This window comes from Vanrija pseudolonga, chromosome 3, assembly GCF_020906515.1.
Source record: "Vanrija pseudolonga chromosome 3, complete sequence".
In the NCBI taxonomy this organism is placed as follows: Eukaryota; Fungi; Basidiomycota; class Tremellomycetes; order Trichosporonales; family Trichosporonaceae; genus Vanrija; species Vanrija pseudolonga.
This window is the reverse complement of record NC_085851.1, coordinates 3,036,596-3,063,866: the sequence shown is the minus strand read 5'-3', so window position 1 is coordinate 3,063,866 and position 27,271 is coordinate 3,036,596. Positions and strand designations below refer to the sequence as shown.

General features: G+C 63.3%; 13 protein-coding genes and 2 non-coding genes across 15 annotated transcripts; 11 read left to right on the top strand and 4 right to left on the bottom strand.

The window, feature by feature from the left end:
• Positions 1 to 477: 477 nt before the first annotated feature.
• echs1 (putative enoyl-CoA hydratase, mitochondrial) lies at positions 478 to 2,022 on the top strand. The gene is made up of 4 exons (XM_062771290.1): positions 478 to 901; positions 1,275 to 1,366; positions 1,423 to 1,834; positions 1,889 to 2,022. The coding sequence occupies exons 1-4, from the start codon at positions 601 to 603 to the stop codon at positions 1,936 to 1,938; spliced, it is 855 nt and encodes a 284-aa protein (XP_062627274.1). The 5' UTR covers positions 478 to 600; the 3' UTR covers positions 1,939 to 2,022.
• Positions 2,023 to 5,498: 3,476 nt separating this feature from the next.
• Positions 5,499 to 7,106, top strand: LOC62_03G004767 (uncharacterized protein; the record flags this gene model as incomplete). The annotated part of the gene is made up of 1 exon (XM_062771289.1): positions 5,499 to 7,106. One exon carries the CDS (start codon positions 5,499 to 5,501, stop codon positions 7,104 to 7,106), a length of 1,608 nt encoding a protein of 535 aa, XP_062627273.1.
• Positions 7,107 to 7,528: 422 nt separating this feature from the next.
• LOC62_03G004766 lies at positions 7,529 to 7,622 on the top strand. Its single transcript has 2 exons — positions 7,529 to 7,565; positions 7,587 to 7,622. It is a non-coding gene; the product is annotated as a tRNA-Ala (tRNA).
• A 93-nt stretch (positions 7,623 to 7,715) lies between these two features.
• On the bottom strand, positions 7,716 to 8,521 carry PTRHD1 (Putative peptidyl-tRNA hydrolase PTRHD1). Its single transcript, XM_062771288.1, has 4 exons — positions 8,326 to 8,521; positions 8,135 to 8,287; positions 8,006 to 8,088; positions 7,716 to 7,953 (listed from the first exon to the last, which is right to left on the bottom strand). The coding sequence occupies exons 1-4, from the start codon at positions 8,506 to 8,508 to the stop codon at positions 7,857 to 7,859; spliced, it is 516 nt and encodes a 171-aa protein (XP_062627272.1). The 5' UTR covers positions 8,509 to 8,521; the 3' UTR covers positions 7,716 to 7,856.
• Positions 8,522 to 8,694: 173 nt separating this feature from the next.
• Positions 8,695 to 9,876, top strand: ubxn-1 (UBX domain-containing protein 1). Its single transcript, XM_062771287.1, has 6 exons — positions 8,695 to 8,760; positions 8,797 to 9,149; positions 9,200 to 9,293; positions 9,340 to 9,389; positions 9,436 to 9,637; positions 9,669 to 9,876. Exons 1-6 carry the CDS (start codon positions 8,706 to 8,708, stop codon positions 9,839 to 9,841), a joined length of 927 nt encoding a protein of 308 aa, XP_062627271.1. The 5' UTR covers positions 8,695 to 8,705; the 3' UTR covers positions 9,842 to 9,876.
• Positions 9,877 to 9,932: 56 nt separating this feature from the next.
• On the bottom strand, positions 9,933 to 11,305 carry xyd1_0 (D-xylose 1-dehydrogenase (NADP(+)); the record flags this gene model as incomplete). The annotated part of the gene is made up of 6 exons (XM_062771286.1): positions 9,933 to 10,207; positions 10,251 to 10,559; positions 10,595 to 10,713; positions 10,751 to 10,920; positions 10,960 to 11,166; positions 11,234 to 11,305. 6 exons carry the CDS (start codon positions 11,303 to 11,305, stop codon positions 9,933 to 9,935), a joined length of 1,152 nt encoding a protein of 383 aa, XP_062627270.1.
• Positions 11,306 to 11,995: 690 nt separating this feature from the next.
• LOC62_03G004762 (uncharacterized protein) lies at positions 11,996 to 15,718 on the top strand (the record flags this gene model as incomplete). Its single annotated transcript, XM_062771285.1, has 1 exon — positions 11,996 to 15,718. One exon carries the CDS (start codon positions 11,996 to 11,998, stop codon positions 15,716 to 15,718), a length of 3,723 nt encoding a protein of 1,240 aa, XP_062627269.1.
• A 551-nt stretch (positions 15,719 to 16,269) lies between these two features.
• LOC62_03G004761 lies at positions 16,270 to 16,355 on the bottom strand. The gene is given in 2 exon segments: positions 16,270 to 16,305; positions 16,319 to 16,355. It is a non-coding gene; the product is annotated as a tRNA-Ala (tRNA).
• A 1,156-nt stretch (positions 16,356 to 17,511) lies between these two features.
• On the top strand, positions 17,512 to 20,673 carry ADM-B (Disintegrin and metalloproteinase domain-containing protein B). Its single transcript, XM_062771284.1, has 2 exons — positions 17,512 to 17,687; positions 17,811 to 20,673. Exons 1-2 carry the CDS (start codon positions 17,603 to 17,605, stop codon positions 20,540 to 20,542), a joined length of 2,817 nt encoding a protein of 938 aa, XP_062627268.1. The 5' UTR covers positions 17,512 to 17,602; the 3' UTR covers positions 20,543 to 20,673.
• Positions 20,674 to 21,221: 548 nt separating this feature from the next.
• LOC62_03G004759 (uncharacterized protein) lies at positions 21,222 to 21,494 on the top strand (the record flags this gene model as incomplete). Its single annotated transcript, XM_062771283.1, has 1 exon — positions 21,222 to 21,494. One exon carries the CDS (start codon positions 21,222 to 21,224, stop codon positions 21,492 to 21,494), a length of 273 nt encoding a protein of 90 aa, XP_062627267.1.
• A 393-nt stretch (positions 21,495 to 21,887) lies between these two features.
• On the top strand, positions 21,888 to 22,775 carry LOC62_03G004758 (uncharacterized protein; the record flags this gene model as incomplete). The annotated part of the gene is made up of 1 exon (XM_062771282.1): positions 21,888 to 22,775. One exon carries the CDS (start codon positions 21,888 to 21,890, stop codon positions 22,773 to 22,775), a length of 888 nt encoding a protein of 295 aa, XP_062627266.1.
• Positions 22,776 to 23,183: 408 nt separating this feature from the next.
• Positions 23,184 to 24,560, top strand: LOC62_03G004757 (uncharacterized protein). Its single transcript, XM_062771281.1, has 2 exons — positions 23,184 to 23,482; positions 23,520 to 24,560. Exons 1-2 carry the CDS (start codon positions 23,222 to 23,224, stop codon positions 24,525 to 24,527), a joined length of 1,269 nt encoding a protein of 422 aa, XP_062627265.1. The 5' UTR covers positions 23,184 to 23,221; the 3' UTR covers positions 24,528 to 24,560.
• A 6-nt stretch (positions 24,561 to 24,566) lies between these two features.
• Positions 24,567 to 25,358, bottom strand: LOC62_03G004756 (uncharacterized protein). The gene is made up of 2 exons (XM_062771280.1): positions 24,776 to 25,358; positions 24,567 to 24,737 (listed from the first exon to the last, which is right to left on the bottom strand). Exons 1-2 carry the CDS (start codon positions 25,332 to 25,334, stop codon positions 24,634 to 24,636), a joined length of 663 nt encoding a protein of 220 aa, XP_062627264.1. The 5' UTR covers positions 25,335 to 25,358; the 3' UTR covers positions 24,567 to 24,633.
• A 76-nt stretch (positions 25,359 to 25,434) lies between these two features.
• SPBC16A3.16 (Mitochondrial protein) lies at positions 25,435 to 26,049 on the top strand. The gene is made up of 3 exons (XM_062771279.1): positions 25,435 to 25,545; positions 25,673 to 25,781; positions 25,848 to 26,049. Exons 1-3 carry the CDS (start codon positions 25,475 to 25,477, stop codon positions 25,995 to 25,997), a joined length of 330 nt encoding a protein of 109 aa, XP_062627263.1. The 5' UTR covers positions 25,435 to 25,474; the 3' UTR covers positions 25,998 to 26,049.
• Positions 26,050 to 26,227: 178 nt separating this feature from the next.
• On the top strand, positions 26,228 to 27,252 carry ctk3 (CTD kinase subunit gamma; the record flags this gene model as incomplete). Its single annotated transcript, XM_062771278.1, has 3 exons — positions 26,228 to 26,401; positions 26,428 to 27,101; positions 27,136 to 27,252. 3 exons carry the CDS (start codon positions 26,228 to 26,230, stop codon positions 27,173 to 27,175), a joined length of 888 nt encoding a protein of 295 aa, XP_062627262.1. The 3' UTR covers positions 27,176 to 27,252.
• Positions 27,253 to 27,271: the final 19 nt, after the last annotated feature.

The window sequence follows — 27,271 nt, the reverse complement described above, 5'->3', positions numbered from 1 at the left end:
TGTGACTGGGCACGTCTACCCCGCCTGCTTGCCCATGCAAAGCCGCGGAGGAGATACTCGAGACCAAGCCAAGCAATGTATACAGAGTGACGTGCTGGCTGGGCTGGCTGGGATGGGTCGGTGGTTCCCCACACTCTAGGGTGACGACACGCCGACACGCCCCCGCCAACTCCGCGAGCCACAGGCCCGGGTATCCCTGCCAATATGGTCCGAGCCGAGATGCGCACCCCATTGCCGAGCAAGTGCAGACTGGCCAGGTTCGCACCCAGTCTAATCGCACGGTACTAGGCCGCGACTGACGACGGGTGTGGGGATGAAAGCTGCCTAGGGCGTGGCATGGCATGCATGTGTGCTAGGCTGGGCTGGTGGATACGACGTCGGGCCGCTACGGCCGTCCGTGTCGCGCGTCACAACCACTGGGCCACCGGCACTGCTCCGCCTATATCTGATTCAGCGCAACCGACCTTAAGCCTTTCCCCTCGCCAGCTTTCCGCCTTGCCGCGCACCCACCAGGTCCCCCACCCACCTCGTCTATTCGTCCACTCCACCACTCTCTCACCACCCAAAAGCAGCACTGCACAGCGCCCGCTCTCATCCACAATGCTTGTCACTCTTCGCCCCACCGTTGCTGCCCGCACCGCGTTCCAGTCCTACGTCCGCGCCATGTCGACCCAGGCTGAGCCCCTCGTCCTCTCGCGTCGCTCCGACTCGGGCAAGGTCCAGATCCTCACCCTCAACCGCCCCAAGGCCCTCAACGCCCTCTCGACGCCCCTCTTCGATGTCCTCAACGTCGAGCTCGAGAAGGCCGACGCCGACCCCGAGGTCCGCGCCATTGTCCTCACCGGCGGTGACAAGGTCTTTGCGGCCGGTGCCGACATCAAGGAGATGAAGGACAAGACTTGTGAGTGTTGGGCATGGTCGGGGGAGCGGAGCTGGCGGAAGGGGGAGGAGGAGCGGTGGAGGGATGGGTGGTGGCATTCTTCTCGCGCGCAGCGCGTAGGGGCGGGTGGGCGGGCACAGTATCGCTCGTGCCAGCAGGTTGGTGTTTGCGGGCGACCTTGCTCGCGAGCTTGCTCTTGGGGTGGTGGGTGGGAGACCTTCCTCCTCCCTCGCGTGCTTGCTCGAGGGCGGATGAATGTCACCCAGGCGATGCGCAATATCGCAAACATCGCGAGCTCGAGCCATCACACCCACCTTGCAGAGGCCGCCATCCAGCCGAGCCGCGATGACGTGGGAAACGGGAAACGTTTGTGAACTAGCACTAACCACCCCAGTCTCCGAGGCCTACTCGACCAACTTCCTCGGCTCGTGGGCCAAGCTTGCTACCATCAAGAAGCCCATCGTCGGTGCCGTTGCCGGCTACGCTGTGAGTAGTTGATGGGGTGCTGGCGCGCGGTTACGGTCGTGCTAATCCCACCCCAGCTTGGCGGTGGCTGTGAGCTTGCCCTCATGACCGACATCCTCGTCGCTTCGGAGAAGGCCACCTTCGGCCAGCCCGAGATCACCCTCGGCATCATCCCCGGTGGTGGTGGCACCCAGCGTCTTGTCAAGACCATTGGCAAGGCCCGCGCCATGGACCTCACCCTCACCAACCGCAAGATCACCGGCAAGGAGGCCTACGACTGGGGTCTTGCCGCCCGTCTCGTCCCCGCCGACCAGTCGGTCACCGAGGAGGCCGTCAAGATCGCCGAGGGCATTGCTGGCTTCGGTGCCCTTGCCGCCCAGGCCGGCAAGGAGGCCGTCAACGCCGCTGGCGAGCTCCCCCTCTCGGAGGGTCTCCGCTTCGAGCGCCGCCTCTTCCAGGCCCTCTTCGCCACTGCCGACCAGAAGGAGGGTGAGTAACTGATTTGGGGGTGGGACAGAGAACGCCACTGACGCACCCGCTCAGGCATGGCCGCCTTCGCCGAGAAGCGCAAGCCCACCTGGAAGCACGAGTAAACCTCTCCCACTATTGCATTGACGAGAGCGAGAGAGAGACAGAAAGGTCTAAGACCAAGCAGCATGCAGCAGTTGTGATAGCAGCGGGTTGGGCAGGGTGCAGTGGTTGGGGCGAGGTACTCACTCGACACTACCTCCTCGCGCACTGAGCCCCATGTCTCCGTTGTTTCATGCTGCACTGCTCGTCTCATGTCATAGGGGCTGACACTGCTAACATACTACAACTGTCCAAGAGCAGGGGAAGGGGGCAAGGGGTTTGTGTACACATGTGCTCGCCCGCACCGCCGAGACAATGCGCTCGATCCCAGGTCATCCGACCAACAATGCCAACCCCACATCCACCCGCACATCCATGGGGAGAAGACAGCGGCGGGAAGGCGGCGCAATCAGGCGTAGCCAGGCGCTCACTCACGCTCGGACAACTAGCAATCCCGGCGTCGCTGCGGCGTCACGCCAGACCAAGCGGCGGCCATCGGGGCGTGCTGGGCGCTGGGGGGAGATGACAATCTGCGTCTCGTGGGGGCAGTCGAGCTGATCGCGCTGATCAAAGGCTGCGTCGTGACGGGGGTAGCAAGGGGGGGTGGAGCTGGCACACTAGCCTTGCTGCTGCACGCCGCGCACGCTGCTGGGGTGCGCCTTGTGCGAGAAGCATGCCGCTGTGCCACTTGTGCCACGGCGCAAAACAGTCGCGACGATCCAGGTCATTTAACCCCCTCTGCCCTGCGCAGATCCACCCACACACTCTGGACACACACTCGGCCGGCACACACACACTCTCAGTCTCGACGACGACACACACACACACAACAACGGGGGCATGATGCACACACTCTCACACTATCAAAACATTCATTCACACAGACACTGACTCTCGCTCAACTCGATAAAATTCTGTCGAGGTGGACTCGTCGACAGTCACCGCCACATCACCTTCCCCCACCATCCCACCATGGTCAAGCTCCTCCTCCAGAGGAAGAAGCACAGGCGCGGGACCCACGGCCTCGTCATATCCCCCCCACTCCTCACCTCGGCGTCGACCTTGATCCTGGCTGACCAGGTCGAGGTCGAGGCTAGACGCCCAGCGGCGGCAGCAGCGGCGTCCACGCCAAAACCCGCACCAGCGCCGTCACCCTCGTCACCGTTTTACCGCCGGCCAGTCACCCCAGCCGCGCCACCGCGCACGACGACCTCTCGGAAAACATGCTCCCCTCCGCGTTCTGCGGGGCAGGTAGGGCTTGCCAGCGGCGCGCTCTTGCTGAAGCCAGTTCACTCTCGGGGCGCTGACTGCCGAGCCGCTCGATCTGGACACGGATGGGCGCGGGCCGCCCAACCGCCCCGGCATGCCTGGCACAGCCCGCCCATCACTCAACCTCCACTACGACCCGCCAAAGACACCAACAACAACAACGCGTCACGTGTCGCGCACGCCGCAAACCCCGACTCGCAAGCGATCGTCGTCGAGTTTCACGAGCACCTCTGGCTACTCGCCGCAGTGTTTCAAGTACAAGGCGGGCGAAGGAGGCGTCGAGGTGGCTCTGGGCGGGTTACGGAGCTCGATCAAAGGCGGCCACCACCACGTTCACGGCGTCAGCGAAGCCGCGGTCATTGCTCGAACGAGGGCGCTGGCCGCCATCACTGGAACACCGCCACCCCCACTGCCGCACCTGCCGCCCGTGCCGCCCGTGCCGCCCAGATCAGGCACCGCGCGCCGCCTCCACCGTGAGCCGTCGGTGCAGATGGTGAGCCGGTGGAGCGTGTCGACAGCAGACGACAGCTCGTCAGACGACGACGACGAAGACGAGGACGAGGGGGCGGTGGATCGTGGGCCGCTGTTCTATTCCTCGGCAGCGGCGGCGGCAGGTGCCGCCGGACGGCGACCTGGCATCACCTCGTCAACAGACAATGGCGCACAACCGTCCTTTGCAGCCAGCGTCAAAAGCTTGAGCCTGAGCCTCAAAAGCAGCAAGTCTACTGCAAGGAGCATCAAGTCGTTCAAATCCGTGGCCAGGTCGATAAAGTCTCTGCGTATGCCTTTCCGCACGAGCCAGAGCCAAATGTCCGAGTCGGAAGTGCAAGTACCTGTGGCGGCGCACGGATCGTCGTGTGGCGCCACAAAACCCCGTCACGAACAAAAACAATCCGTCGTCCCGCCGCTGCCTCTGCCGTTGCGCCCGAGCGGCCCACGAACGGACCATGAGGCCACAGACACTTGGGGCCCTGCAGCTCTTGCAGCTCCTGCAGACCCTCCCGCCTCGCCCGTGACGCCGGGGGCCACGGCGCGCAGCGTGGGCGGCATGGTCGAGGGCCTGCTCCGCCGTCTCACTCCGCATAAGAAGAACCGCCGGTGAGTCCGACACATTGCGCCGCGCGTGCGCTCCCCTCCTCCTTCCCCACTGTCGCGTCGTGGATCTTCCGACCCTGCCGCCCACATCCACAGCGCCTGCTTCCTTTGATCCACATTTCCACGCCAATTTTTCCGCCACCCCTTCCTTTCATCCGTTCCTGCTTCGCGTCTCACTTGCGGCGCTCGCACCCCCCTCCCCGCCCGCTGACATTGTTCCAGCGCTTGGTTCATCCCTGGCGCGACAAACAACAACCCCATGCCAGATCCTACCCCTGGACGGGCGGTTATCTCGGCCTCGCCAGACTTTGACGACACCGAGAGTTTCCGGTCCTGGTCGTCTGATCCCCTCGACCCCGCATGTCGCACAGTGGCCCGCCCGGTTCGCGCCGACACGAACAATGGCGGATACTCCGATGGCGGCGAGAGCAGCTTTGCCACAGGGTTTGGAGCGGCTGCCGCAGAGTCAAAGGAGCGCTCTACTTCCACTGGCGCTTCTCGTGTCAAGAAAAATAAAACCTGCGATTTATCTATGTCTTCGCCCCTCTCCGTTTACTCTATCGCCCATCTATCGAGAGGCAGCATACACGCCGCAATGCCACGCCCCGCCTCGACGTTCAGCCTGCGTCGTCACTCGTCCTTGAGCGGCAGCGGCGAGGGGTCTCTGGCTAAGATGACGCTGCCTGCCCCGATCAGGATCGGCCGCGATGATCATGAAAACAACTTGGACGCGTACTCGCCCACCGCCTCGTCAGCTTCTAGCCTTGCTTCGCCGCGCCGCAGTTTCAGCTCCGCCTTCGGCAGCCGTCCTTCTTCGGTTGCCTTGGGGCTCTCGAGCTCTCTGGGTGCTGCACCGCTGGGGCACGACGCCTCCTTGCCGCCAACTCCCATGACTCCTTTCCACGACGCCAGCCGCGAGGCAGGCACAGCGCCACTGGAAAGAAGACGTGCGACTTCAACAAGCGCCCCTTCGCGACCAAACACGCCGAGCGCTTCAGGCTTCAACTTGTTGACAAAACGTCCCCACCTCCCCCCTCATCCCAGTCTCATCGCACCCACCGACATGCATGGGCACGAGGGTTGTGTACCCCACCCCAGCTACCCCCACCACCAGCCGCTCCCAAAAAGGGGACGCGACCATTCTCATCGCCATTCTGCACTTCCCACCGTCGACATGTTGTGGCCAACACACTCCAAGCCGTCCGGATCGACCCCACCAATGTCGCCTGCACAGCGTTCTCTCTCGCCGGAGAGCGAGAGCTCGCGAACACGGGACCGCTCCCCGTCCGGGTTCAGCCTCCTCCACCGGGTCCCCACCAACAAGACGCTTCGCAAGGTCAAGAGCCGCGCATCAAAGCTGTCCTTCTCGGCGCCCTTCCTGCATTCGCACGCCCACGAGCATCATGTTCCCGATGTTCCTCCTCTTCCCCAGGTTCTTTCTCGGCCCGCCACTCCAGTGTCGACCACCGCCAGCAGTGTTCCATCAAGCGCCAGCGTAGTCATGGTGCCAAGTCCTTTCGCGCCTCCAGCCCGACCGGCTCCTGTTCGGTCAAACGCCTCATTCCGGGGCGCCCTTTCAGACGATGATGAGCCTCTAACAATGGACGGGGTTTTATCCATTGTGGAATGGGGTGCTTCCGTCTCTCGTCCATCGTCCGTTGGGGGAGACACTAGCCCTGATCGCGACTCGGTCTCTCTTGTCGATATCATCACCAAGGAGGACGACGAGGAGAGCGAGGTCTGCTCCTTCTCGGCCCAGCAGGACACTGCGAGCAACAAGGCCTCGACACTATCCTCATCTGGCCCCTCGGCCCCATACAAATCGTCCATCGCCGACACAAACTCGAGCGCGGGCTCATTCGAGTCCTTTGACGACGAAGAGGACAAGGAGACGCCAGCAACTGCCGTCCCGACTTTCCACACCAGTGGCCTACCGCCTCGGCCTCTCCTAGACGTCACAACCATGACCCCCCCTCGCCAGGCTGAAACATCGAACACGACCACGCCAACGACGCTCTCCGATGTCATTCGTGACCGTACACGCAGGCTGAGCACTCCGGCCGGCTGGCGAACTCGCAGCCCAGACGCATCCTTTGGTGGAGCAGCGCCCGACGCTATGCTCGTGACGCCACCGCCTGTGCCACACAAGGCACACCACCACACCGAGTCACGCAAGTCACGTTTGTTTAGCCTCCTGCACAGGACCAAGACATCGCTCGACCCCGCATCGTTCATCGACTCGTCATCGCCGCACCGTTCCTCATACGTCCAGTCGCCGGCGGCAAGCGAGGCAGGCTCCGACTACAGCCGTTCAGCGACACCACGAAACAACGCAGAGGACCTAGGGATTGGCGTCCCTATCGACCCGTTTCAGAGCCGCTCGTCAACACCCACGGCGCGGACTTCCGAACCCGGGTCGCCCGAGATGGGGCCATGCGATTCGCCGACCGCCTTCCTGCCCCCACACTTGGCGCGGACGACCAAGTCGTACACATCGCTCCCGCGTTGCGACAGCGACGCGACGCTCGACTGCGCCACACCAGTCGCCTGCGAAACCCAGGACGAAGCTACCGAGCCCGCCAAGGGGGTGTACATGTACGCCCGTGCCAACGGCAGCGTGCACACGTTTGGCCAGCCGAGCCTGCGCTCGCTCCCGAGTGTGGAGAGCCTAACGCTCGTCGACAGCCGCTCGGAGGTGTTCGAGGAGGGGGGGGAGGAGGAGGATGAGGAGGAGGATGAGGAGCGTCTGAGTGGAGAGCTGGCACTCGAGGCTCTACTCGAGTCGCAGGAGGTGAAGTTTGGGCGGGCCGTGGCGGTGGCCGCCTGAAGGAGAACGGAAACGGAAGAAGCACCTGTACATAACACACTATATTAATACGCCGAGGCCGAGCAGACAGACACAAGCAGTAGACACGATAGTAGACACCCTCGGCAGTTGTATCATGCAGAGAGTCGGCTGTGGTGTGTGGGGAGGTGTGTGGTGTGGCCGGCGTGGCGGTGGCACATGGCGATGATCCTCCGATCTCCGTCGTCCTTCGCTTCCCCCCTCTCTCCTCCAAACGCAACCTGCCCGTCGCCGACAACCAAACCGACGGCCGACGACTCAAGCAGAGTATAAGTACATCCAACCCCTCCTTCGCACCCTCCCACCAGGGAAAGCAGCCATTCCCCTGACGCCACGCCACGCCCCCTGTCCTCCCTCGCCCACACGTGTGCGGGTCATAAACACCCAGCCCCTGAGAAAGACGCGGGCGAATGGCGCAGTTGGTAGCGCGCTGATTTTGCAGCTTTCAAGAGCAACAAGTACTATCAGAGGCCCAGGGTTCAAATCCCTGTTCGTCCAACCGTTGTTTTGTCGCTTTTGCGTGCGTGTGCGGGCGAGCGAGAAGTCGGTTCGCGAGGTATGGAAGAGGTGGTCAGTCAGTTTGTGATTGTGGTCAAGTGTACATCTGTGTGCGTGGGATCTGCTGATCGCTAGCATGGGTGGTGGCGCAAACATGTGTGCTCCCGCCTCGTCTGCATCGCCGCGCGCCGGCGCACACAATCGCTGTGCGGAGTCGTCTGGCCCATCGCCCGCCTACTTCCACAACGTGACCCCCGCCTCGTCGAGGATCTTCTTGAGCGCCTTGGGCCGCTTATTGGGCACGAGCGCGAGCGCCGTCGGCGTGTGTTCTCTGCGTCGTCGCGCGTGTCAGCCAGCACCTTCTCAGGCCGCGCACGACTCACGGCTCCTCCATCCACAGGTGGGCCGGGAACCCCGCCTCGTCGAGCTTGAACGCCAGCGCGCGGAGCGCCGCCCAGTCGGGCACCTTGCGTCGGCGTCAGCCCACGCACCCCACCCACACGCCCACCCACCTCGAGCACCGCCTTGCGCATCACCATCCACGCGAGCCCGTCGTCGCCTGCAAGGTATCGCTTCATGTCGGGGTGCTCGGCGAACTCGTGCTGCACCGCCGAGGCGGCGTGCGCCGCCTGCGCCATCATCGGGCCCATGGGCCAGCCCAGCTCCTGCGGGCGTGAGTTGGGCCAGTGTAGAGCTTACCCACCGTCACGAGGTCGCGCCGCAGGATGATCTGCATCACTAGCCCAGTTGGCTTGGGCACGGGGGGGTTCGGCGCGCCCGGCAGCCTCGTCGGGGTTTGTGGTGCTGGTTCCGAGGCCATCGTGCGGGATAGTAGGCGGCCGGCGTCGAGGGTTTGGGACAGCGGTCGGCGGGCTGCGCGGAGCATATGCACTGTGCACAGAGCCGAGTTGAGCGAGAGTAACTTGATCAAACCCGGTGCGACGCACTCGGATTGACCTCCACCGGGTGGTGGTGATGGCGGACTGGGCGCAATCTCCGCGCGATCGATGACGCGCTGACCCGTTGCTTACAACCCGAACATGCTTCTTGATTGTTCCTCCTTCCTCAGCAACACCACTCACCATGTCCAACAAGGAGCAGCTTATCAGCATGGGCTTTGAGCCCGACCGCATCGACTGTGAGTGGGCGCGACGTACCGAGCTGACGACCCCAGGGGCGCTCCGCGCGACCAAGAACGCCGGGCTGCAGCAGGCAATGGACCACATCCTGGACAACAGCGCGCGCGACGTGCCCGAGGCCGCGGACGACGCGCCAGAGGAGCCGGCCGACGGCGCCGAGGCCAAGTCTATCAAGTGCAGCGAGTGCGGCAAGGTGTTCCGCTCGAGCGCGACTGCGTCTTTCCACGCCGAGAAGAGCGGGCACCAGGAGTTTGAGGAGAGCACCGAGGAGATCAAGCCGCTCACCGAGGAGGAGAAGAAGGCCAAGCTGGACGATCTGCGCGCCAAGCTCGCGGAGAAGCGCGCGGCCGCGAGCAAGGAGGACGAGAAGGCGCAGCGGGCGAACGAGGTGCGTCGGAGGGGTGCAGAATGTCGGTCGGTTGCTCACGCCAACGCCAGGCCATTCGACGCAAGGCGGGCCAGGACACCGGCCGCCTCAAGGAGGAGATGAAGATCAAGGAGGCGCAGAAGGACGTTGAGCGGAAGAAGCAGGGTGGGTGCAGCTAAGGAATATCCCGCGATCAGCTGACACGGCCCAGAGAAGCTCGAGGACGCGCGTGCGCGTGCGGCCATCAAGGCGCAAATAGAGGTGAGTTGGCAAGATGAAAGGAATCGCAACTCGCTCACGCGGCCAGTCCGACAAGCGCGAGCGCGCCGCCAAGGCCGCCGCCGAGAAGGCCGCGCGCGAGGGCGTTGCCCAGCCGACTGCCGCCGCCCCAGCCGCGCCAGCGCGCCCTGCCGCCAACATCAAGAGCAGCGAGAACCCCGAGACGCGGCTGCAGATCAGGTTGCACGTCGGCGGCGCGCCGCTCGTCAAGACGTTCCCAAGCGAGAGCAGTGGGTGGAGCGTGATGAAGTGCGCTGACAGAAGCCCTCGTCGACGTCGCAGAGTTTGTCGCGTCCCAGAACCTCGCTTACAGCGTCGACACGGTCAACTTTGCCACCACGTTCCCGCGCAAGAGCTACTCGCGCGACGAGATGCGCAAGTCGCTCAAGGATAATGGGCTCACTCCCAGTGCTGTGCTCATGGCCAGCGTGTAAAGGCGGCAGGGGGCACAAGTAGGTAGATACATGACGATGCGAGTAGCACTACATGATGGCGGGGCGGCGACCTTTACGACAACCTCTGCGCCTACTTGCCAGCGGTACCCACCGTATCCTTCAACACCGAGCCGCCCGCGCGACGGACGGCGTCGAGCCAGCCCTGCGTGATCCGGCTCTCCGCCAGCGGCACCCGCGGGCTCTCCTTGAGCCCCTTGGAAATGCAGCGCGCCACCTCGTCAGCCTCGTAGTGCATGCCGTCGCCGGGGTGCACGGTGAACTCCTGCACTGAGCGCTCCTGGATAGTGCCGGGCTCGTAGATGCCGTGGGGCACGATGGAGAGCTTGGTCGGCTTCCATGGAGGGACTGGGGCGTCAGCTGAAGGCCCACATGAATATAGCAGACGCACAGTTCAGCACGAGATCACCCTGCCGGCAGGTGATGACCACCGACGCGTCATTGTACCCGCTCGCGGCCATGTCCGTGACGCAGTGCGCCTGGCCGAGCCCCTTCCATTCCACGATCCAGTGGCTCGCCGCGTCAACACCCGAGCGCTCATAGATGCGCTGGTACGACGCCACGACCTTGGGGTCGGCGTCCTTGTTGTCTGGGTGGTGGTGGAACGCCAGCATCGCCCACAGGGCGGGGTAGGGTCCTTGGTCGAGGAGGGACCCGCCGGCGAGCTTGGGGTCGATCATGCGGTTGCTGTCGGGGCGAGCTGGTGGGTTAGAAGCATCTCACCCGGCAACCCACTGTCAGGCTCAAAGTTCATGGAGAAATCAGCGCTCATGCGCACCGGCTTGCCGAGCTTGCCAGACTTGAGGACGTCCTGCACTGCGAACGCGATGGGGTGGAAGCGGGTCCAAACGGCTCTGGCGGATCAGCATGGTGAACCGGGAGATGACCCACTCCATGAGGAAGAGATTCTTCTCCTTGGCAATGGCGATGAGCTCATCCAGCTCGGCCACGTCGAGCGTGAACGGCTTCTCGCAGAGCACATTCTTGCCGGCCAGGAGCGCGGCCTTGGCGTTGGCGTGGTGGTAGACGTGCGGCGTGCCGACATAGACGGCGTCAACGTTCTGGGCAGGTAAGCTATCATCAGCACTCATGACACCTACCGGGTCATTGTACACCTCCTCGTACGAGCCGTGGGCCTTGGCGCCGTCGAGCACACCGTGTGCTGGGCCCCAGTTGAACGGCGCAATGTCGGACGCCGCGATGGTGTCGAGGAACTTTTGAGCCGAGGCGACACTGCGCGAGCCGACGGCGGCAATCTTGTGCGCCACGTCGTACACGCCGCGGGTGGACGGGTCGACGAGGAGGTCCTGGGGGGGTGTGTGAGCGGGGGAAGGCAGGGAAGGTGAAGAAGGTGATGGCCCAGTGACTACTCACCTTTGAGAATCGCGTCGAGATGCCGCCGGTGCCGATGATGCCCCAGCGGAGAGTGAATGGCTTTGTGGTCATGATGATGGCAGTTTGTTTGGGGAGGAGTAGGGTGTCGGGAAGATGTCGTCCCCGCGTCGTCGTCGTCGTAAAGTAAAGTAGTCGACGACCCGCATTCATGTGCTGCATGCTGCATGCCGCTCTCGCCGTTTTGACCGACTGTCCCCATTTCCATCAACAGGCTAGTGGATGACCTCCACCAAGGGGAACTCCTGACCCGGAATCCCCAACTTTCCCACGGTGCGCGTCGCCTGATGCCGGATGCATTTTCGTCAATCTGATGTCTCACAAGATCAGACGCGTTGAATGTTTGGTTCACCCAGCGAGCCACTTTGGTGCGGCGACGGCCCTTGAACGCGCCCCTCCGTCTACCCTGCATTGTTCGAGGTCTGTGCACTCTCAAACCACCAACCAACACACCACTTAGAATCACAACTCTTACTGCGCTGCATCCATCTTATTACCGCGTCTCTTGCTCCTCCTATCACGGTATCCTACGCAAATCCAGGGCCAGGCGCATCTCTCAAGCCCTAAAAGCAAGGCACCAACGACCGACGCCGCCGAAGCCCAACTCTTTACCATGCCAACCCTCGGCCCGACAACATCCTATTGTTTCTAATGGACCGACAGCGATCACTCGTGACCCCCCGCCTCCCTACCCCAAGTCTATCATCGGCTTCCTCGGCACACACAACAACCTCGACATCGTCCATGCTCACGAGCGGCTCGTGGGCAGACAGCCTAGCGAGCGACACGGTCGTCCTTGGAAGCCACCATCGCCATCATCGTGCCCACTCGCGCGAGTCGTCTCCTCCCCTCATCCAACTTGAGGATGCCGACCGGACCCCAGCAGCGCAGAGCAACGGGCTCAGGAAACCCCTCGCGCTCGATGCCGGTGCTGGGGTCACGCCAATAGACAGGCTCCGCGCGCTCCTTCGCCAGATGGACCACGATGCGCGCGCCGCAAAACCAGACGAGCTCGTCAGCATCGCCCCCGCCGTGGCACCCGCCCAGCTCCCTTCGAACGAGACCCCACTGGTCAAGGCTGAGCCGCGAGCGCCGAGGTACAAGCCGTCCTTGTCCGTCCCTATCCCGTCCGCTTCACGGATCCCCGCCGACGAGGACTCGGACTACAGCCCGCCTACCCCACCACCTAGACCTAACCCATACCTGTACTCCCGCCGCGCGTCCGAGGCAGCAGAGGAGGATGTCCCACGATCAAGGTCGTCACCGCCAAGGCGCGTTCCGTCGCGAGTCATCGCACTGCAAGCCGCCGCTGCCGCTGCTGCCGTTGCCGACTTATCACCAGCACCGGCCACAATGCCATCGGGGAGCGCGGCGCCTACACCGCGCGCCAAGCCATCTGCCCTCGAGACGTTTATCGCCTCGCATCCGACGCCAACCGCTGGGCCCTCGTCACTAGCCCGTGCACCAGAGGCAGCGACGCCCATTTCCCGCTCTGTATCACCATCAGGCAAGGGCAAGGAACGGGAAATCTACGCCACCCCGGCCGTCTTCGAGGAGGAGCCCTTACGCCGGCGGTCGCGACCGACACCTCGCCGCAGCTCGATCGATGCCCTGCCAGATACGTCGGCCGCATTTGCTGCGGGTTTGCAGGCCGACGCCGAGGCAGAGCTCGACTTGGTAGACGACGACACTGGCGTTCCCTGGGCGGCAGAGGATGATAGCTTGATGGCGGCAACCCCACGGAAAAACGATGCCTCTCAGTCTTACATCAATGCCGATGCCAAGCGGTCTGCCAACCGGTTCCATGCCGCTGCCGAGAGGTCGCATGAACGGTCGAGGCAATCGTTATCCAGCTCCGACTTAGCATCCCCACGCCGCGATGGGCGGTCGGGAACCGAGTCGCCTCGCGAGTCCCCACGACGAGCGGAGCGCTCTGCAACCGAGTCGTTCAGGACGGCACGGGCTCGCAACTCGTCATTCGCCGACACGTCATTGCCACCGCTCCCAGAACCTGAGAGCTCGGACTCGGAACAGGAGAGCCCGGCTGTGAAGACTCGTGCCGACATGTTCAAGACAACGCCTCGGTCGTCGGCGCACTCCACGCCAGAGTCTCGTCGTCGCGCCGACCACACCCCGTCACCGCAAGCTTCGCCTGTCAAGAGCGCGTCTCCAGGAGCTGTTCTCAAAAGCGAGTCTCCGCGCGGTGTCCTCAATGGCGAGTCACCACGTGCTGTCCATAGAGTGCGGAGCGCCAACGAGTTACGCGAATCGCTCAAACGAAATGGTTCGCCCTTCACATCACCATCAAAATCGCGGGACGCGACCACCTCATTTGATGCGTCGGTCGATGTGTCACGGACGTCTCCGCGATCATCTCGTGAAGCGTCAGTCACGGATCAGTCTTTTGGACACGACCCATCGCTGGAGGAGACTACACACTCCTTCAAGGCACGGACGCCTCAACCGGCTCATCACTCTCCACAGCGCGAGGACTCGTTCTACACCCCCCGCGAGCGTACGCCTCTGGCCGATTCGCAGTGGTGGCCCGCGTCATTACAGGAGTCTGCAACGGTATCTCCGCTCGAGCTGGCGTCGCTCTCCTACTCGCGCGAGACGTCTTTCCACGGCGAGGAGCAAGATGCCACGGTCGAGTACGACGACGAGGCCGAAGGTTTCGAGCCGGAAGAAGCCGCGGAACCCGTCTACGAAGACGACTTTAGCGACGACGATCCGCTGCCTGAATCGCAGGTATTACCAGCCCCACCAGTGTCACCGCCTCGTGCCGCGGTCTTACCACCTCGCGCTGCCTTACCCGAGATGGAGACGCCTCGACGGCCGCTCTACGTGTCAACCTTAGGCCCGAGAGAGCCCCGCAGTGCGCTCAAGAAGACTATTCGCAGGTCGCCGGAAGTTGGCGTCCCGAGATCCACCCCGTCAGTGCGGTGGTCATTAGACGTCACTGAGCACTTTGAGAGCATGGCCCCGCCTGTCGAGGAGACCACTACCCCGCCGACGACCCCGCCTTCGCTTCCGGTTTCCTTATCCACTTCGCCATCGGTGACGCCGCCACATCGCGCGACGACCGCCACGCCTCAGCAGGCCACGCCCCGTCCTCTTGAAGTCTCCCAAACGCCCAACTTCAACCCGCCAACGCTCCCTCCTGCGCCGGAGACGCCTGCTGCCAAGCCCCATGCTGCAGTTGCAACTCCCGGCCAGCCTGCGCCTCACGCTCCCGGGTCGTGGCAATTCACGCCAGCAGGGAAACGCCCTGCCATGCTGCCACCTCCTTCGACGCCGCTTCCCCAGCCAGGTGTGACAAGTGCGAACGTCGCGACACCCGGCCTGCCGACGCCTCGTCCCCCCGGTGCATGGCAGACGCCATTCTCCAAGGCTCCGGCTCCCTCTCTGCCTCCGGGGACGCCAGCCCCAGGACCATACGCTAACGCCGCGACCCCGCGCGCGCCGGGAGCATGGTACACGCCAGGGATTCCAGCGCGATCCTCCGCACTCCGGAACGAGATCCGCCCGGACGATAGCTTGTCAGCTTCCTCGATAACCTCAACTACGACGTCTATAAGCAACATTCATTTCAGCCTGACGGGCGATGTTTCAGTTCATCGACTTCGGAGTCCAAGGCGACCAAAGACGACCTGCCAGCAGCTTCGTAGCCCAGCATCGCCGGCGACTAGCAAGCTGTCCATTGTCACCAAGGCAGCGTCTCCTGAAGAGTCCAAGCTTCGTGAGGAGATCAGACCGTCAGATTCATCCCCGGTGAAGGTGGCTTCCCCCACGACACCCGTGAAGGCTGGCCCGGCCAAGGCAACGTCGCCATCAAACGGGGACGATTCTTCGCCATTCGACGTGTCATCAGACCAACTCGAGGGGCCTGCGGACGCCGACACATCATGGATTGCGCGACTGAAGCGAGCCGCTCTCACCCCAAAGAAGCCCCGTGGCGAGCAGCCCAGGAACCTCTCGGATGCGCAGTCGGCCCTCGACGCCGCCACCAAGCGGTCAGCGGACACCAAGTCTCGCGTATTATCTGCCCAGGAGGCTTGGCTCGCTGCGCTCGCGTCTGCCAAAGATGCTCCTGAACCTCCAAAGCCAACGGCGCTCGAGCCCGCCTCGCCACCCTCCCCAAGACCTGTTGCGGCTGTGGCAACTGCGGCCCGCCAAGGAGGACGATATGGGTTATGGATCGCCCTCGTCGTCGTTGAGCTGGTGCTGCTCTGGGCCGTCTTCCGGATCACGATCGACTATGCCCAGAGCTCACACTTCCTTGGCCTGCTTGACCCGTACAAGCCCAAGCTGTCCGACTATGCGCTCGATTCGAAGATCCCAGCGCACCTGGACCCGTTCATCGTCCAGCATCCCAAGCCGACCAACCTGTTTGATCTTCTCGACCGGCTTGGTTTCAGCCTGGGCCGCAAACAATTCGCGCCAGTACGGCGAAGAATGCCAACATAATCAATTTGTACTGTCTAGTTCGTGGCATTGGGACTTTGCGGATCTTGGTGTATGCACTGTACTTCTTGCATTGATAATCTTGCTGTTGTCGTTGCCGCTCATGACGTCTTGTTGCCCGCAGCGCGTTCTGCCGGCAGGCCTGGACTGCAGGGTGAGGCCCACGCCATGCGCAGTTGAGGGCCGCCAAGAAATCCATGTGCACTGGGTTGAGGAGCGGATGTGGTGTTCCTAAACGCGGCGCCGCAGCGGTGTAATGTCTTGGCATGCGCGTAGCAGAGTTCCGCAGGGTGGGGCCGGGGGTGGGGCGGACAGTGGTGGACGCTGCTATCAGCCACGGCTGGTGGTCTCAGTGCCCACTCGCATCCGTCGTATACATTCACATCGGCGTCGGCGAGGCGAGCGGCTCGAGCGTGAGATGGTGAGAAGCAGGATGCCACGACTTGTTAGACAGGTGCCACAGCCTGCCACTGCCGCCATCAACCGGAGACCAGAATAAGACAAGCGCGCTAACAGGTGCCGTAATGCAGCCAATCACAGGAGGCAAAAGATAATGGACGAGTTAGGAATCGAACCAAAGACCTTGTCAAGTAAGGATTAGAGTGCTAATGACACGCTCTACCAACTGAGCTACACGCCCGTGTAATTGTTTACATCTCGGCAGTTTGTCGGTCCGTGATGAGGGGTGGGGAGCCACTGAGTGAGAGCGATCGGCAATGCCGAGACTCAACACACTCATTCCGCCTTCGCCGTTCACGCCGTGAATAATTCGCCCAGCCTCCTCGGCGGATGTGCAGGTGGCCGTCGCCTCGCTTGTGCTCAATTCCACAAGGGTTACGACACGGGCGTAATAATGCCTGCCATGCGAGGCGTAGGTGCTGGTGCTGGTGACGGAGTGCCCATGACTTGCAGATGGAGCCGAAGCCGAAGCCCACCTGGTCGCTCCAGTGAGCGCCGAGCACACGACAATGCTTGTCTTGTGCGCTGGTGCCAGATCTGCGCGCGCCAAGTAAGTGGAGACATTACCGACGATGACGACGTGTAAGGTGGTGTGTTGTCGTGTGGTGCGTCGCGCAGTGTGGTGGTGCACATGCACCAGCAGTGTGTGACGTACGAGGCCGGCGGCGGCGGTGTGGGGACGCGAGTGGGGCTGATGTGCCCGAGTGAGAGGGGCTCAGGAGCATTCAGGGGCAAGGCCTCTCGCATGCATTTTAGTGCGGCCTTGCGGCCTTGCGCGAGGGCTACACCGCTTGCATTGCTTGGCTCGACTGCGGACAGAGGAGCACTGACGCTGATGCACAGCAGCAACAGGATGACTTTTCATGCTGCATCATCATTGTGCGAGTGGCGTGTGGCCGATGCATTGCAGTGTTAAGAGGTGCACTGGAGCAGCTGCAGCACGACGCACGCACGCACGACGCGACAACACGATCAATCAACCACCTCTTTACATTTATACTTTTTTGCCCTTTACAGTTGTCCTCGCTGCCGTTCCGCGGGCAAATAAGGCTAAACAAAAGTCACCACGATCGTCAACAACCCACGCAGTTCACACTCGACTACACCGCCGACATACCCGGCGCCAGCAGGCAGCTTCACCCTGCACTCGACGGGCAACTGTCCTCACACCTTGGATCCCATCTGTTCGGCCACAACCACCCACCATTTACCCCACCCTAACTAATTGCCCTTGCTCGGTTCTGCAGCCCGCACCCCGCAAAGACACCACTGGCACCACGCTACACCGCCGCACTCGTATCCATGCGCCGTAGAGCTTGATCACACACCGAAGCACACTTGGATCTGAACTACACTTTCAACACTCTCATTCTCCACCACACTCCCCATCACCAACACCCCCCTCCCCCCCATCCACTCGCCGCGAAAATGAGCCCACCATCATCGCAGCGGTGGGCCGCATGGTCGTTGACGCTGTTGGTCGCCGCATGGCTCTTCGTCGCCAGTGCATCAGGTAAGCTGTCCAGTCCACCACCCCACCCAGCCACCACTTTTCTAGTCCCCGGCGCCCGGCCGGCGGCGACGACGGAGACATGGCTTCGCTTCCTTCCTTCCTCGCTCACACGCCCCCCCACAGCACATACACCACACCAGCCACCAGTGCGCCGAGTGCACATCCCCGCCGGATCGTCGCTCCGTGTGCTCCCCCGCCGCACAGGACAAGGCAACCTGGCGACCCGCTCGTTCCTCGCACCGCCTCCCCACTCGCTTCGTCACGATGACACGCTACTCCTGACGGCCAAGCTCCCCGGTCTCATCAACCACGACGTGCATCTCCTCTTGCATCCCACCGAGAACCTGTTCCACCCCGAGGCCAAGGTCGTCTTCCAGAACAGTGAAGGTGCCCGCGCCGAGCCCCTAGTCGCTGAGGACTGGCGGGTCTACCAGGGCGATGTGATCCGCCCCTCGTTTGTCAAGCGCCTCTGGGACGAGGAGGCCGCTGGCGTTGCCCGCGACGCAAGCGACAAGAATGGCGTCCTCGGCACGGCCAGCGTCATGGTCCACGATGTCGGAGACAATGAGGTACTGTGGGAAGGTGTCTTCACAGTCAACGGTGTGACCTACAACGTCCTCACGCGGCAGAACTACGAGTTTGCAAAGTCTGAGCGCGACGTCGATGTGGACCTGGCAGAGATGGGCGACATGGTCGTCTTCTCAGACGCCGACGTCTACCACGATGCCGCACAGCTGGTTGGCGGCAAGCTCCCAGAGCTGTGCTCGCACGACAAGCTCGACTTCAACATGGACCCTGCCCACCCCGTCCGTCGCAGGGACGGTCTCCTGGCCCAGCGTGACGATATCGGTGGAGGCGGTGGTCTGCCAGACACCAACTACATCAACACGATCAACTCGACGCAGGGATGCCCTACATCGCAAAAGGCCCTGTACATGGGTGTGGCGCTCGACTGCAACTATGTGTCCAAGTACACCACCACCGACGCCGCTCGCAAGAGGGTCATCAGCAACTGGAACATGATCTCCAACCTCTACCGCCAGACGTTCAAGGTCTCGATCGGCATCACGGCCCTGGTTGTCGAGGACCCCAACTGCCCTGCGACGCCACCCCAGGACACGCCGTGGAACGTTGGCTGCTCGGCAGGGTATTCCCTCGACGAGCGTCTCTCCATCTTCAGCCAGTGGCGTGGTTACCGCGGCGATGACGGCGCAGGCCTCTGGCACCTAATGACGGCTTGCACCACCGACACTGAGATTGGCGTTGCCTGGCTTGGAACTCTGTGTCAAACCGACTCGTCTCAGTCCAACGTGCAGCAGAACCAGTACGTCTCGGGCACTGGTGTCTCGACCGCCACGACCAACGAGTGGAGTCTCACCAGCCACGAAATCGGCCACAACTTTGGCGCCATCCACGACTGCACCAGCGGATGCAGCCTCTCCAGCAAGTGCTGTCCCTACTCGCCTTCGAGCTGCAACGCCAACGGCCAGTTCATCATGAACCCCAACAGCCAGCCTGGCGAGGTGTCATTCTCGGGCTGTACTCTTGGCAACATTTGCAGCTACATTGGCAGCAAGAGCTTCACCTGCCTCGTCGACCCCAACTCTCAGCATGTCATCTCGCTCCAGCAGTGCGGCAACGGCATTGTCGAGCCTGGAGAGGACTGTGACCCCGGCCTCAATGCCACCTCGGCGTGCTGCGACGTTACCACCTGCAAGTTCCTGCCCAACGCCAAGTGTGACCCTGCCAACTCGGCATGCTGCACGCCCCAGTGCGGCTATGCGTCGGCGGGCACAGTCTGTCGTCCGGCCGTCAGCCCCCAGTGTGATGTGGCAGAGGTCTGCTCTGGAACGAACTCTACCTGCCCCAAGGACGTCACCAAGCCTGACGGTAACAGCTGTGGCAACGGCCTCCAGTGCGCTGCCGGTGTGTGTACATCGCTCGACCTGCAATGCCAGAAAGCTGGTTCCAACCTCAACCTCACCAAGGCTTGTGGAAACCGTGGCGACAAGTCGTGCATCGTCACCTGCAAGGACCCGACCGTTGCGAACCAGTGCACAATCCTCCAGACGCCGCTTCTCGATGGCTCCCCATGCGGCTACGGAGGGCACTGCTATAACGGCACGTGCGCATCGGGCTCGTGGAACAAGGTCTTTGAGAGCTGGTACACTCAGAACCTACAGATCTCGATTCCTGTTACAGTGGCCGTCGCCCTCGTCGTCCTCGTCATCCTCTACGGCATTTTCCGCTGCTTCGCTCGCTGCTGCGCGTCCCGCCCTCCCAAGGACAGGCAGATGCCCATGACCCAGACTCGTTACAACGGAGGCTACCCTCACCCCCAGAGGTCATCGCCCACGACCGAGAATGGCGAATTCAAGGCTGGTGACCCTCTCCTCGTTCCCGGAGGTCTCCCCGCCTCTCACCATGCCCGCCACACGTCGAGTCACTACAGCGACGACTCGGGTGCCGTTAGAGGTGAACCTCATCCCGCTGGCGGCTACAGCGACCCATACGCCACTGGACCCGGAGGCTACGGCAACATTGACGACTACCCTGCCAGCCGCGACAGCAACAGTCAGCAGAGGAGAGCGCCGAGCGACTGGGTCGACGAGACCATGTACAACGGGGCCAACTATGGCCCTCAGGAGGCGGCTGGCGGTGGCGGATACCAGAACCACCAGTACGCGCCGTTCGACAACCAGCACAACCAGGCGCCGCCGCCGCCACCGCAGGGGCAGCAGGATGTCTGGCACGACGCGCACGAGACGAACCCAAACCAGAACGCACCCAACAACCCTTATGACCAGCAATACCAATCTCAACCTCATTCTGGTGGCTACGGCTACGCACGTTAGACCCACATATCTTTGAACACTGCGCAGTGTCAAGTTTGAAGACCAGTCTGTCTCATCACTCAAGTCATATCTCCCTCGATGGGCTTGTACAATACCCCGTCACGTTCATTCATGTATCATGCACACTGAGAGGTTGGTGGGGGGTTGGGGTTGGGGTTGGGGTTGGGGGTTGGGGGTGGGGTTGGGGGTTGGGGGTTGGGTTGTGGCGGAGGAAGTTGAACGTGTGGCGCCTCATGGAGCTCTGTTTCCATCCTCTGCGACGCGCGTCAGCGGATATCGTGAGAACGTGCCGCTGGCCAGTGGGCCAATGGCCAGCAGCTCGCTCAACCCACAACTCGTCCCCGCGGCGTCGTCAGCAGTCGCCACGAGATTATTACACATCGTGGAAGAAGGTGCTCTCTCGGTCAATTGTTGAACGCTTCTTCAGCGGGTGCCTATGTTATTGTCCGATGAGGAACGGCTGGGGAGTGGCGGAGGCGGTGTGATGCAGCTCCGCGCGAGGTTCTTGACCCCCAAAGACAGGCTTCAAGGTGCCTCCTCCTCGTACGACAGTAGCTCCGAGACGAGCTGCCGAGCCGCTGTCTGGTGATCTCGAGCACGAGTTAAAAGGCTGGGGCGGGAGCCACCCATCCATGTCTCCCCATACTACTCTCCGTCCTCTCAATCTTCCTCCCCAACAATGTCGGGCCACCAGAACAACCAGTACTCCACGCAAGGGCAGCAGCCCTCCCTCGTGATGGGCATGGCCATCGGCAACGACCCGAAGGCGTACGAGGCGTACCAGTGGTCCCAGGGCAAGGCCGCGCAGCTCAACAGCCAGAGCGCCCAGATCGCCCAGGCGGTCGGCTATGGCGGCCCGTCGTCGAACACTTCCCAGCAGACTGGCGGCGGTAGCTCGGGTGGCTCGGCGCCCGCGTACACCTACTACCCTACCAACTACCAGGGCAAGTAGGCAGCCTCGGCGCGACTCCAGGCTGTGTTTGTGGTCTTTGTTTTCTCGAGCTGGGGAAGGAGGAGTCTGTGAATGACGAGGTTGCAAGGATGTGAGGTTATGCATATATTTGGTGAACTACCTGTATGGCGGCAAAGCTTGGTATCGCTCTGGGCGGAAATAATGACGATGAGCGGGTTAAACGATACTTGTGTAATTAAGAACGCGGAACAAGGTGGCGGTGCCAGTTGCCACCACAGCTTGTGCCACAGCCTTGGTCGGATCCGACGCGACGCGGGCTTGTTGAAACGCTCCCCACTTCGATCTTCGTCATGATCAGCAACATAAATAGTCAATGACTCGGAAGACCAGTGGCAACATGCTCTTCCCTCCTGCAACACACCACTCCTGACCATGACATTACCACCAACAGCGCCATCACAGCCGGCGCTCAACCGCATCGCCCTGCCGCCAGGCGAGGCGGGCACGTCGCTCCCCGAGTCCGAGTCGTTCGTCGACAGCATCGACGCGCTCCTCACGCCCGACGAGTGTGCGGACATCTTGCGCCCACACACCGAGTTTGGCCCAGTGCCGGGCACGCACTCGAAGCGGACGCGCGTGTCGTTTGACGACGAGGCGCTCGCCGAGCTGCTCTGGACGCGCATCTTGCCGTTCTACGCCGACCTGGTCGTCGTGGACGAGTATGGCGCGCGCTGGACGCCAGAGCACCTCAACCCGCGCTTCCGGCTCGCGCGGTACGGCGTCGGCGGGCTCTTCACGCCCCACTTTGACGGCCGCCGCATGGCCAGCGTCGACAGCCAGGGCTTCATGACCATCAACATCTACCTCAACACGCTTGCGCCGGACGCGGGCGGCGCGACGCGCTACCTCAGCCACGAGGGCCGCGAGATCCTCGTCACGCAGCCCGAGATTGGCTGCGCGGCCGCGTTCCGCGACTCGCTGCTGCACGAAGGCGCCGAGGTGCTCGCGGGCGAAAAGTACCTGTTACGCACGGACGTCATGTTCTCGCGCGCCGACGGGCCGTTTGACTTTGCGAGCGCGTTCGGCCACCTAAGCAAGAAGGAGAAGGGCGCAGCGGCGCTCAAGATCGCAGTCGCGGTCGAGAACGCCAGCAACCTCGACGCAGCGGTAGAGTACTACCGCAAGGCGTTCCGCCTCGACCCCGCCCTCGAGGAGCGGGCCGACACGCGGGGGATCAAGCGGGACGACGAGGGCGTGTGCATGAGGGACGATCGGGGGTTCTACAAGCGGGACGACGAGGGGCAGATCCTAGACATGTAGACGCTGCCTAGAGGTCATGTCACAAGACGCTGCCAGACCCTCGAGGTCATGTCGCGAGGCTACTATCAAGAAACTGGCTATTGGGTGTCGCGAGGACGGGCCAGCTGCTAGCTAAACCAAGCGGTCGCTCTGCGCGCTCTCGGGAGCACAGGCCCGCGTGGGGGATCTGCACAAGATACTAGGCGTGGTGTCAGCTGGGCACAACGGGGAGCCGTACAGCAGACTTACAGGGAGAGCGCGGTGATATGGAAAAAGAAAAAAGGTGCGAGATGTAGCAGCTCTTTAAATGTGGTTGTCGTGGGCGGGAGCAAATTCATTAGGGAGGGATTAGGTTCCGTGTTGAATGACGCTCAGTGTGGCCCGCAGCCATGTCTGGGCTGTCTTGTCTCGAGAACAACCAGGTTGATTCAACGGTTGATATCAACAACACCATCTTCACCGGCAGCATGGGCACAGATCCCGGCCCATCAGCGCCGCCACCTACGGACGAGCCAGCTTCAGAGGTGTCAATCAAGCCAGCAGCAGCCGCTGGCGCCGGCGACACCGACGCCGACCTGCACGACGTCTTTAGATCGCTGTACGAGGGCGACGAATGGGCGCTGTCCGACGACGAGTCGGATGACGGCGCCCACCCAGCGGGCGCCGTTACTACCGCTGAGCCAGAACCTGAGCCCGAAACCGCCGTCGTGACCACGCGCTTCACAAGAGTAAGCTTACACCCCATTGACCAAGCTCACGTGCCAGGCGCAGTTCCTCCGCGCGCTAGACGACCTCATCCTCCCCTCGAACACGCCGCGCAAGCGGCGCATCTACCCGGACCCAAAGACACACCCGACCGCCATCGCATCGACGAGCGCGCTGCCCGCGCTCCCACCAGCAGCGACGTTCGCGCCGTTCTCGCCGCTGCCGCTGCTGGCCCGGCTGCGGACCTTCAAGCCAGCGAGCTACTCGGCCCTGTTGCCCGCTAGCATCGGCGCGTGCGCGGCCGCCCTGCACGGGTGGACGAACGCCGGGACGGACGGGCTGGCGTGCGTGTGCGGCGCGCGCTGGGGCGTCGGCGGGCTGGACGCCATCGCTGACCTCCGCGTGCGGGCCGAGGTCGTGCGCCGCCTCGCTGGCGCCCTTGGGACGCGGCACGTCCCCGGCTGTGGCTGGCGCGTGCGCTGGTCGCCGCCTGAGCTGGTCGACGAGATGCGCCGCTTCGTCCACCCCGTGGTCGCGGCTAGCCTTGAGCCCCTCGCGCGCGAGCTGCTCCGCCGCTCCCTGTCCGGCCCGGTTAGGCCGCTGTGGAGCTCGCCGGCGACGACGACGCAGCTCGACTCGCTCGTTGTTGCGCTCCAGGCGTACGGCGAGAACCGCGCCGCCGACGGTACCGTGCTCGCCCCGCTTGACACGCTGGCTGCTGCCCTCGCCCTGTTCGGGTGGTACCCCTACGACCCCGGCTTCGCTGCCGACGCAGACCACGTCACGCCGGGCAAGGGCACCCCGACGGACATTGTCGCGTGCCGGCTATGCCAGCGCCGCGTGGGCATGTGGGCGTTCCACCCGAAGGACGGCGTCACGACCAAGGTGTTCAACCTCCAGACGGAGCACATCTCGTGGTGCCCGCTGCGGGGGGACGACTGGTGGCACGAGTGCGTGCGCCTGCAGCCGGTCGGTGAAGTCGAGCGCCAGGGTGCGGCGGATATTGTCGACCTGCTCCGCGTCTCTGAGCGGCCAGCAAAGAAGTGGCGGAAGGGGAAGGGCAAGTAACCGAGACGAGGCGACGACAGCGAAGACGACGACACCACACCAATGATATGTTGTATGCATGTAGACTAGATGCCAATGTGCGCGTGTAGCGCTCGCCGCAGCTCCGCTAAATGAAGACGCTCGCCGAAGCTGCGCGCTTCGCTGTCCCCGTCCGCCCGGGGGCCTGTTGTGGCTCTGGCTTGGCCTGCTCCTTTGTCGCCTCGTTGACAACTGCGCGGCGTCAGCGTCCCTCTCGCCGTGACACCCACTCTTAGACCACTCGACGACGGCCTCTGCCTCTGCCTGGGCTTCGGACACGGCGGCGTCGACCTCAGTACCCTCCGCCTTCGCCGCCTCCTCAGCCTTCTTCCGGCGCCCGAGGAACACCTCAAACCACGACACGTCGCGGAGCTCCGTCACGTCGTCCTCTAGCGGGAGCGTGAGCGCGGTGCGCTCGCGCAGGCCGACCATCTCGAGCTCGCGCCGGATATCCTCGTCGCTCACGTCCTCGCCGGCGCGGAAGCGGTCCGCAAGCCCCGTCAGCACCGACTCCTGTGCGCCCGCGCGCGCCTGCTCCTCCTCGGCCTGCTTGCGCGCCCGCATCAGGTGCACTGCGAGCGAGGTGATGACGGACCACGCTATGAAGAAGGGCACGAGCGGCTTGAGGCGCGCCGAGATGGGCGGGACGTCGAGCGGGAAGTCTGGCCGCTGGGGCGCAGACTGCAGCAGTGTGCGCCGAGCGCTGGCTTGCGCGAGCAGCGCCGATGGCCGAGACGACGCTGGCCGCAGTGGTGGTCGTAGTGTTGTGAGCCGGCGGGTTGCGGACATGGTGCTGGGTTGGCTGGGGGAGAGAGAGTCAAACGACAACGACAACTGTGTTTTCGACGCCGCGAGGTGACGTTTACGTTTGCCGACTTTTCCATCTCCCCCTCCACCCACCGCCGACACCCGACGCGCCAGACGACAACATGTCAAAACCCGGCCCAGCGTGCCAGCGCGAGCGCGACGACTTGGTGCAGTGCATCCTGCGCACTGACTGGTGAGTGGTGGTGTGGGGTAGGCGGGTGCGTCGGTGCTGCCTGCCTGACGGCTCGATACGCTGTCGCCGAGAGCCCGCCCGCAGCTTGTGACCCTCCCGACCCCGCGCGACCCAGCTAACCCCGCAGCGTGCTCAAGCAGAACAAGACACCAAAAGAGTGTCTGCAGGCCAAGGCCGAGCTGCCGATCCAGTGCCAGCAGCTGCTGGCGACGTATACCGACTGCCGGCGGGGACTGGTGAGTAGAAGCCGCTGCTGCCGATCCGACTTTTCTGTAGCCTCCCTTGCTGACACCCCCGCGCAGCTCGACATGCGCCGCCGCTTCCGCGGAAACCACCTCACGGACGAGGCTAAGCGCGGCGGCGTGTACGAGTCGTCGCTGGACGCTGCTGCGCGGCAGGACAAGGACGCGGCGGCGGGCGCGGCGGCGTCGGGCTCGGAGCAGCAGAAGTAGACGGCGGCGGCGGGATTACCTTCTAGCATATCATAACTCGGCACCACTCAAGGATGTATTTTGTTTCACTTGGCCGTGGTTGTGTTGTCGTCATTCATCGCAGCGCCGCATCTCATCGTCGTCTTGTACACTCGCCCCGCCCGTCGACTCATTACAGCACTAGCAGCGCGGCGCTGCGGCATCGACCAGCGCATCCACTCCGGCCTTGCCCCCTCCCCCCGCTCCCCACCATGTCGCTCGACCCCTTCGAAGCCCGTCTCCAGTTCCTCAAGCTGCTCCGCACGCTCAACGCGTCGCAGCAGTCGATCCAAAAAGTCGTCTCCTTTGCAGTCAAGTACGGCGCGCGGTGCGGCGAGGACCTGTGGGAGTGCGTCGAGGACGAGGTGCAGAAGGCAAGTGACCCCGTCCGCGGCTCCACTAACACGCGCAGGGGTCGCTCAACGCGCGCATCAACATCCTGTACTTTCTCGACTCGCTCGCCGAGACCTCTGCGGCATTAGGGCCGCCAGACGCGCCGTACCTCCCCTTGATCGAACGCTCGCTGCCCACCCTCGTCGCCGCCGTCGTCCCGGACAGCAGGGAGGGCGTGCTGAACCTCAAGGCGACGCGCGCGATCCTCGACTCGTGGCATAGTCGGCGGGTCATCGACCCAGCGGTCGTGGACAAGGCGCTCGCGCAGCTCGCCGAGCGCAAGCCTGCGTCTACTGCTCCTGCAGGCTCCCCGCCGCCCGCAGCAGCCGCCGGCACAAAGCGCCCCCGCGAAGTCATGGGCCGCAGCGACGTGCTCCGCCGGATAGAGGAGGACCGCGAGCGCCAGAAACGCCTCCGCGAGCGCATGTGGATCCTGCCCATCCCCCCGCTTGTGGGGCGCGCAGGCGCAACCTCCGGCGCGGCGACCATCCACCCGTCCCCCGCGAGCCCGTTCACCCCCGCCTCGCCGCGCGGCACGCCCGGCGCGAGCTCGACGACGACGGCCGCTGCCGCAAAGCTCATGCCCCCGCCCCCGCCGCCCGTCACGTTTGTGTCGCCCCTCGACGTCGAGTTTGACCAGATGTGGGAGGCAACGAGTGATCTCGACGACGACGACTTTGAGCGCATGAGAGAGTGAGTGGGGGCCGCTGGCTGTGCTGACGGTCAGAAATGCCCTGGCGGCTGGACTCGACGTTCCTCGGAGATGAGCAGCAAGAGCGGCTCCAACACAACCCCACACTGTACACTACCATCATTCACACCCGCACCTACACCCACACACACCATGCACTATACATGTTGAG

Bases quoted from the DNA above. Each gene is read 5' to 3' on its own strand.
- echs1 (XM_062771290.1), top strand. From the start codon at position 601: ATGCTTGTCACTCTTCGCCCCACCGTTGCTGCCCGCACCGCGTTCCAG. The intron at 902-1,274 runs GTGAGTGTTGGG...TAACCACCCCAG, and splicing joins GGAGATGAAGGACAAGACTT to TCTCCGAGGCCTACTCGACC. The intron at 1,367-1,422 runs GTGAGTAGTTGA...ATCCCACCCCAG, and splicing joins GTGCCGTTGCCGGCTACGCT to CTTGGCGGTGGCTGTGAGCT.
- PTRHD1 (XM_062771288.1), bottom strand. From the start codon at position 8,508: ATGCTCCGCGCAGCCCGCCGACCGCTGTCCCAAACCCTCGACGCCGGC. The intron at 8,089-8,134 runs GTGGGTGGGCGT...CGCCGACGCAAG, and splicing joins TGCGCAAGGCGGTGCTCGAG to GTGCCCGACTGGGCGGCGCT. The intron at 7,954-8,005 runs GTGAGTCGTGCG...GCGACGACGCAG, and splicing joins CACCTGTGGATGGAGGAGCC to AGAACACACGCCGACGGCGC.
- ubxn-1 (XM_062771287.1), top strand. From the start codon at position 8,706: ATGTCCAACAAGGAGCAGCTTATCAGCATGGGCTTTGAGCCCGACCGC. The intron at 9,294-9,339 runs GTGGGTGCAGCT...GACACGGCCCAG, and splicing joins CGTTGAGCGGAAGAAGCAGG to AGAAGCTCGAGGACGCGCGT. The intron at 9,638-9,668 runs GTGGGTGGAGCG...GTGCGCTGACAG, and splicing joins GACGTTCCCAAGCGAGAGCA to AAGCCCTCGTCGACGTCGCA.
- ADM-B (XM_062771284.1), top strand. From the start codon at position 17,603: ATGAGCCCACCATCATCGCAGCGGTGGGCCGCATGGTCGTTGACGCTG. The intron at 17,688-17,810 runs GTAAGCTGTCCA...GCCCCCCCACAG, and splicing joins CTTCGTCGCCAGTGCATCAG to CACATACACCACACCAGCCA.
- LOC62_03G004757 (XM_062771281.1), top strand. From the start codon at position 23,222: ATGGGCACAGATCCCGGCCCATCAGCGCCGCCACCTACGGACGAGCCA. The intron at 23,483-23,519 runs GTAAGCTTACAC...CTCACGTGCCAG, and splicing joins TGACCACGCGCTTCACAAGA to GCGCAGTTCCTCCGCGCGCT.
- LOC62_03G004756 (XM_062771280.1), bottom strand. From the start codon at position 25,334: ATGTCCGCAACCCGCCGGCTCACAACACTACGACCACCACTGCGGCCA. The intron at 24,738-24,775 runs GTGGGTGTCACG...GACGCCGCGCAG, and splicing joins CGTCGTCGAGTGGTCTAAGA to TTGTCAACGAGGCGACAAAG.
- SPBC16A3.16 (XM_062771279.1), top strand. From the start codon at position 25,475: ATGTCAAAACCCGGCCCAGCGTGCCAGCGCGAGCGCGACGACTTGGTG. The intron at 25,546-25,672 runs GTGAGTGGTGGT...CTAACCCCGCAG, and splicing joins TGCATCCTGCGCACTGACTG to CGTGCTCAAGCAGAACAAGA. The intron at 25,782-25,847 runs GTGAGTAGAAGC...ACCCCCGCGCAG, and splicing joins CCGACTGCCGGCGGGGACTG to CTCGACATGCGCCGCCGCTT.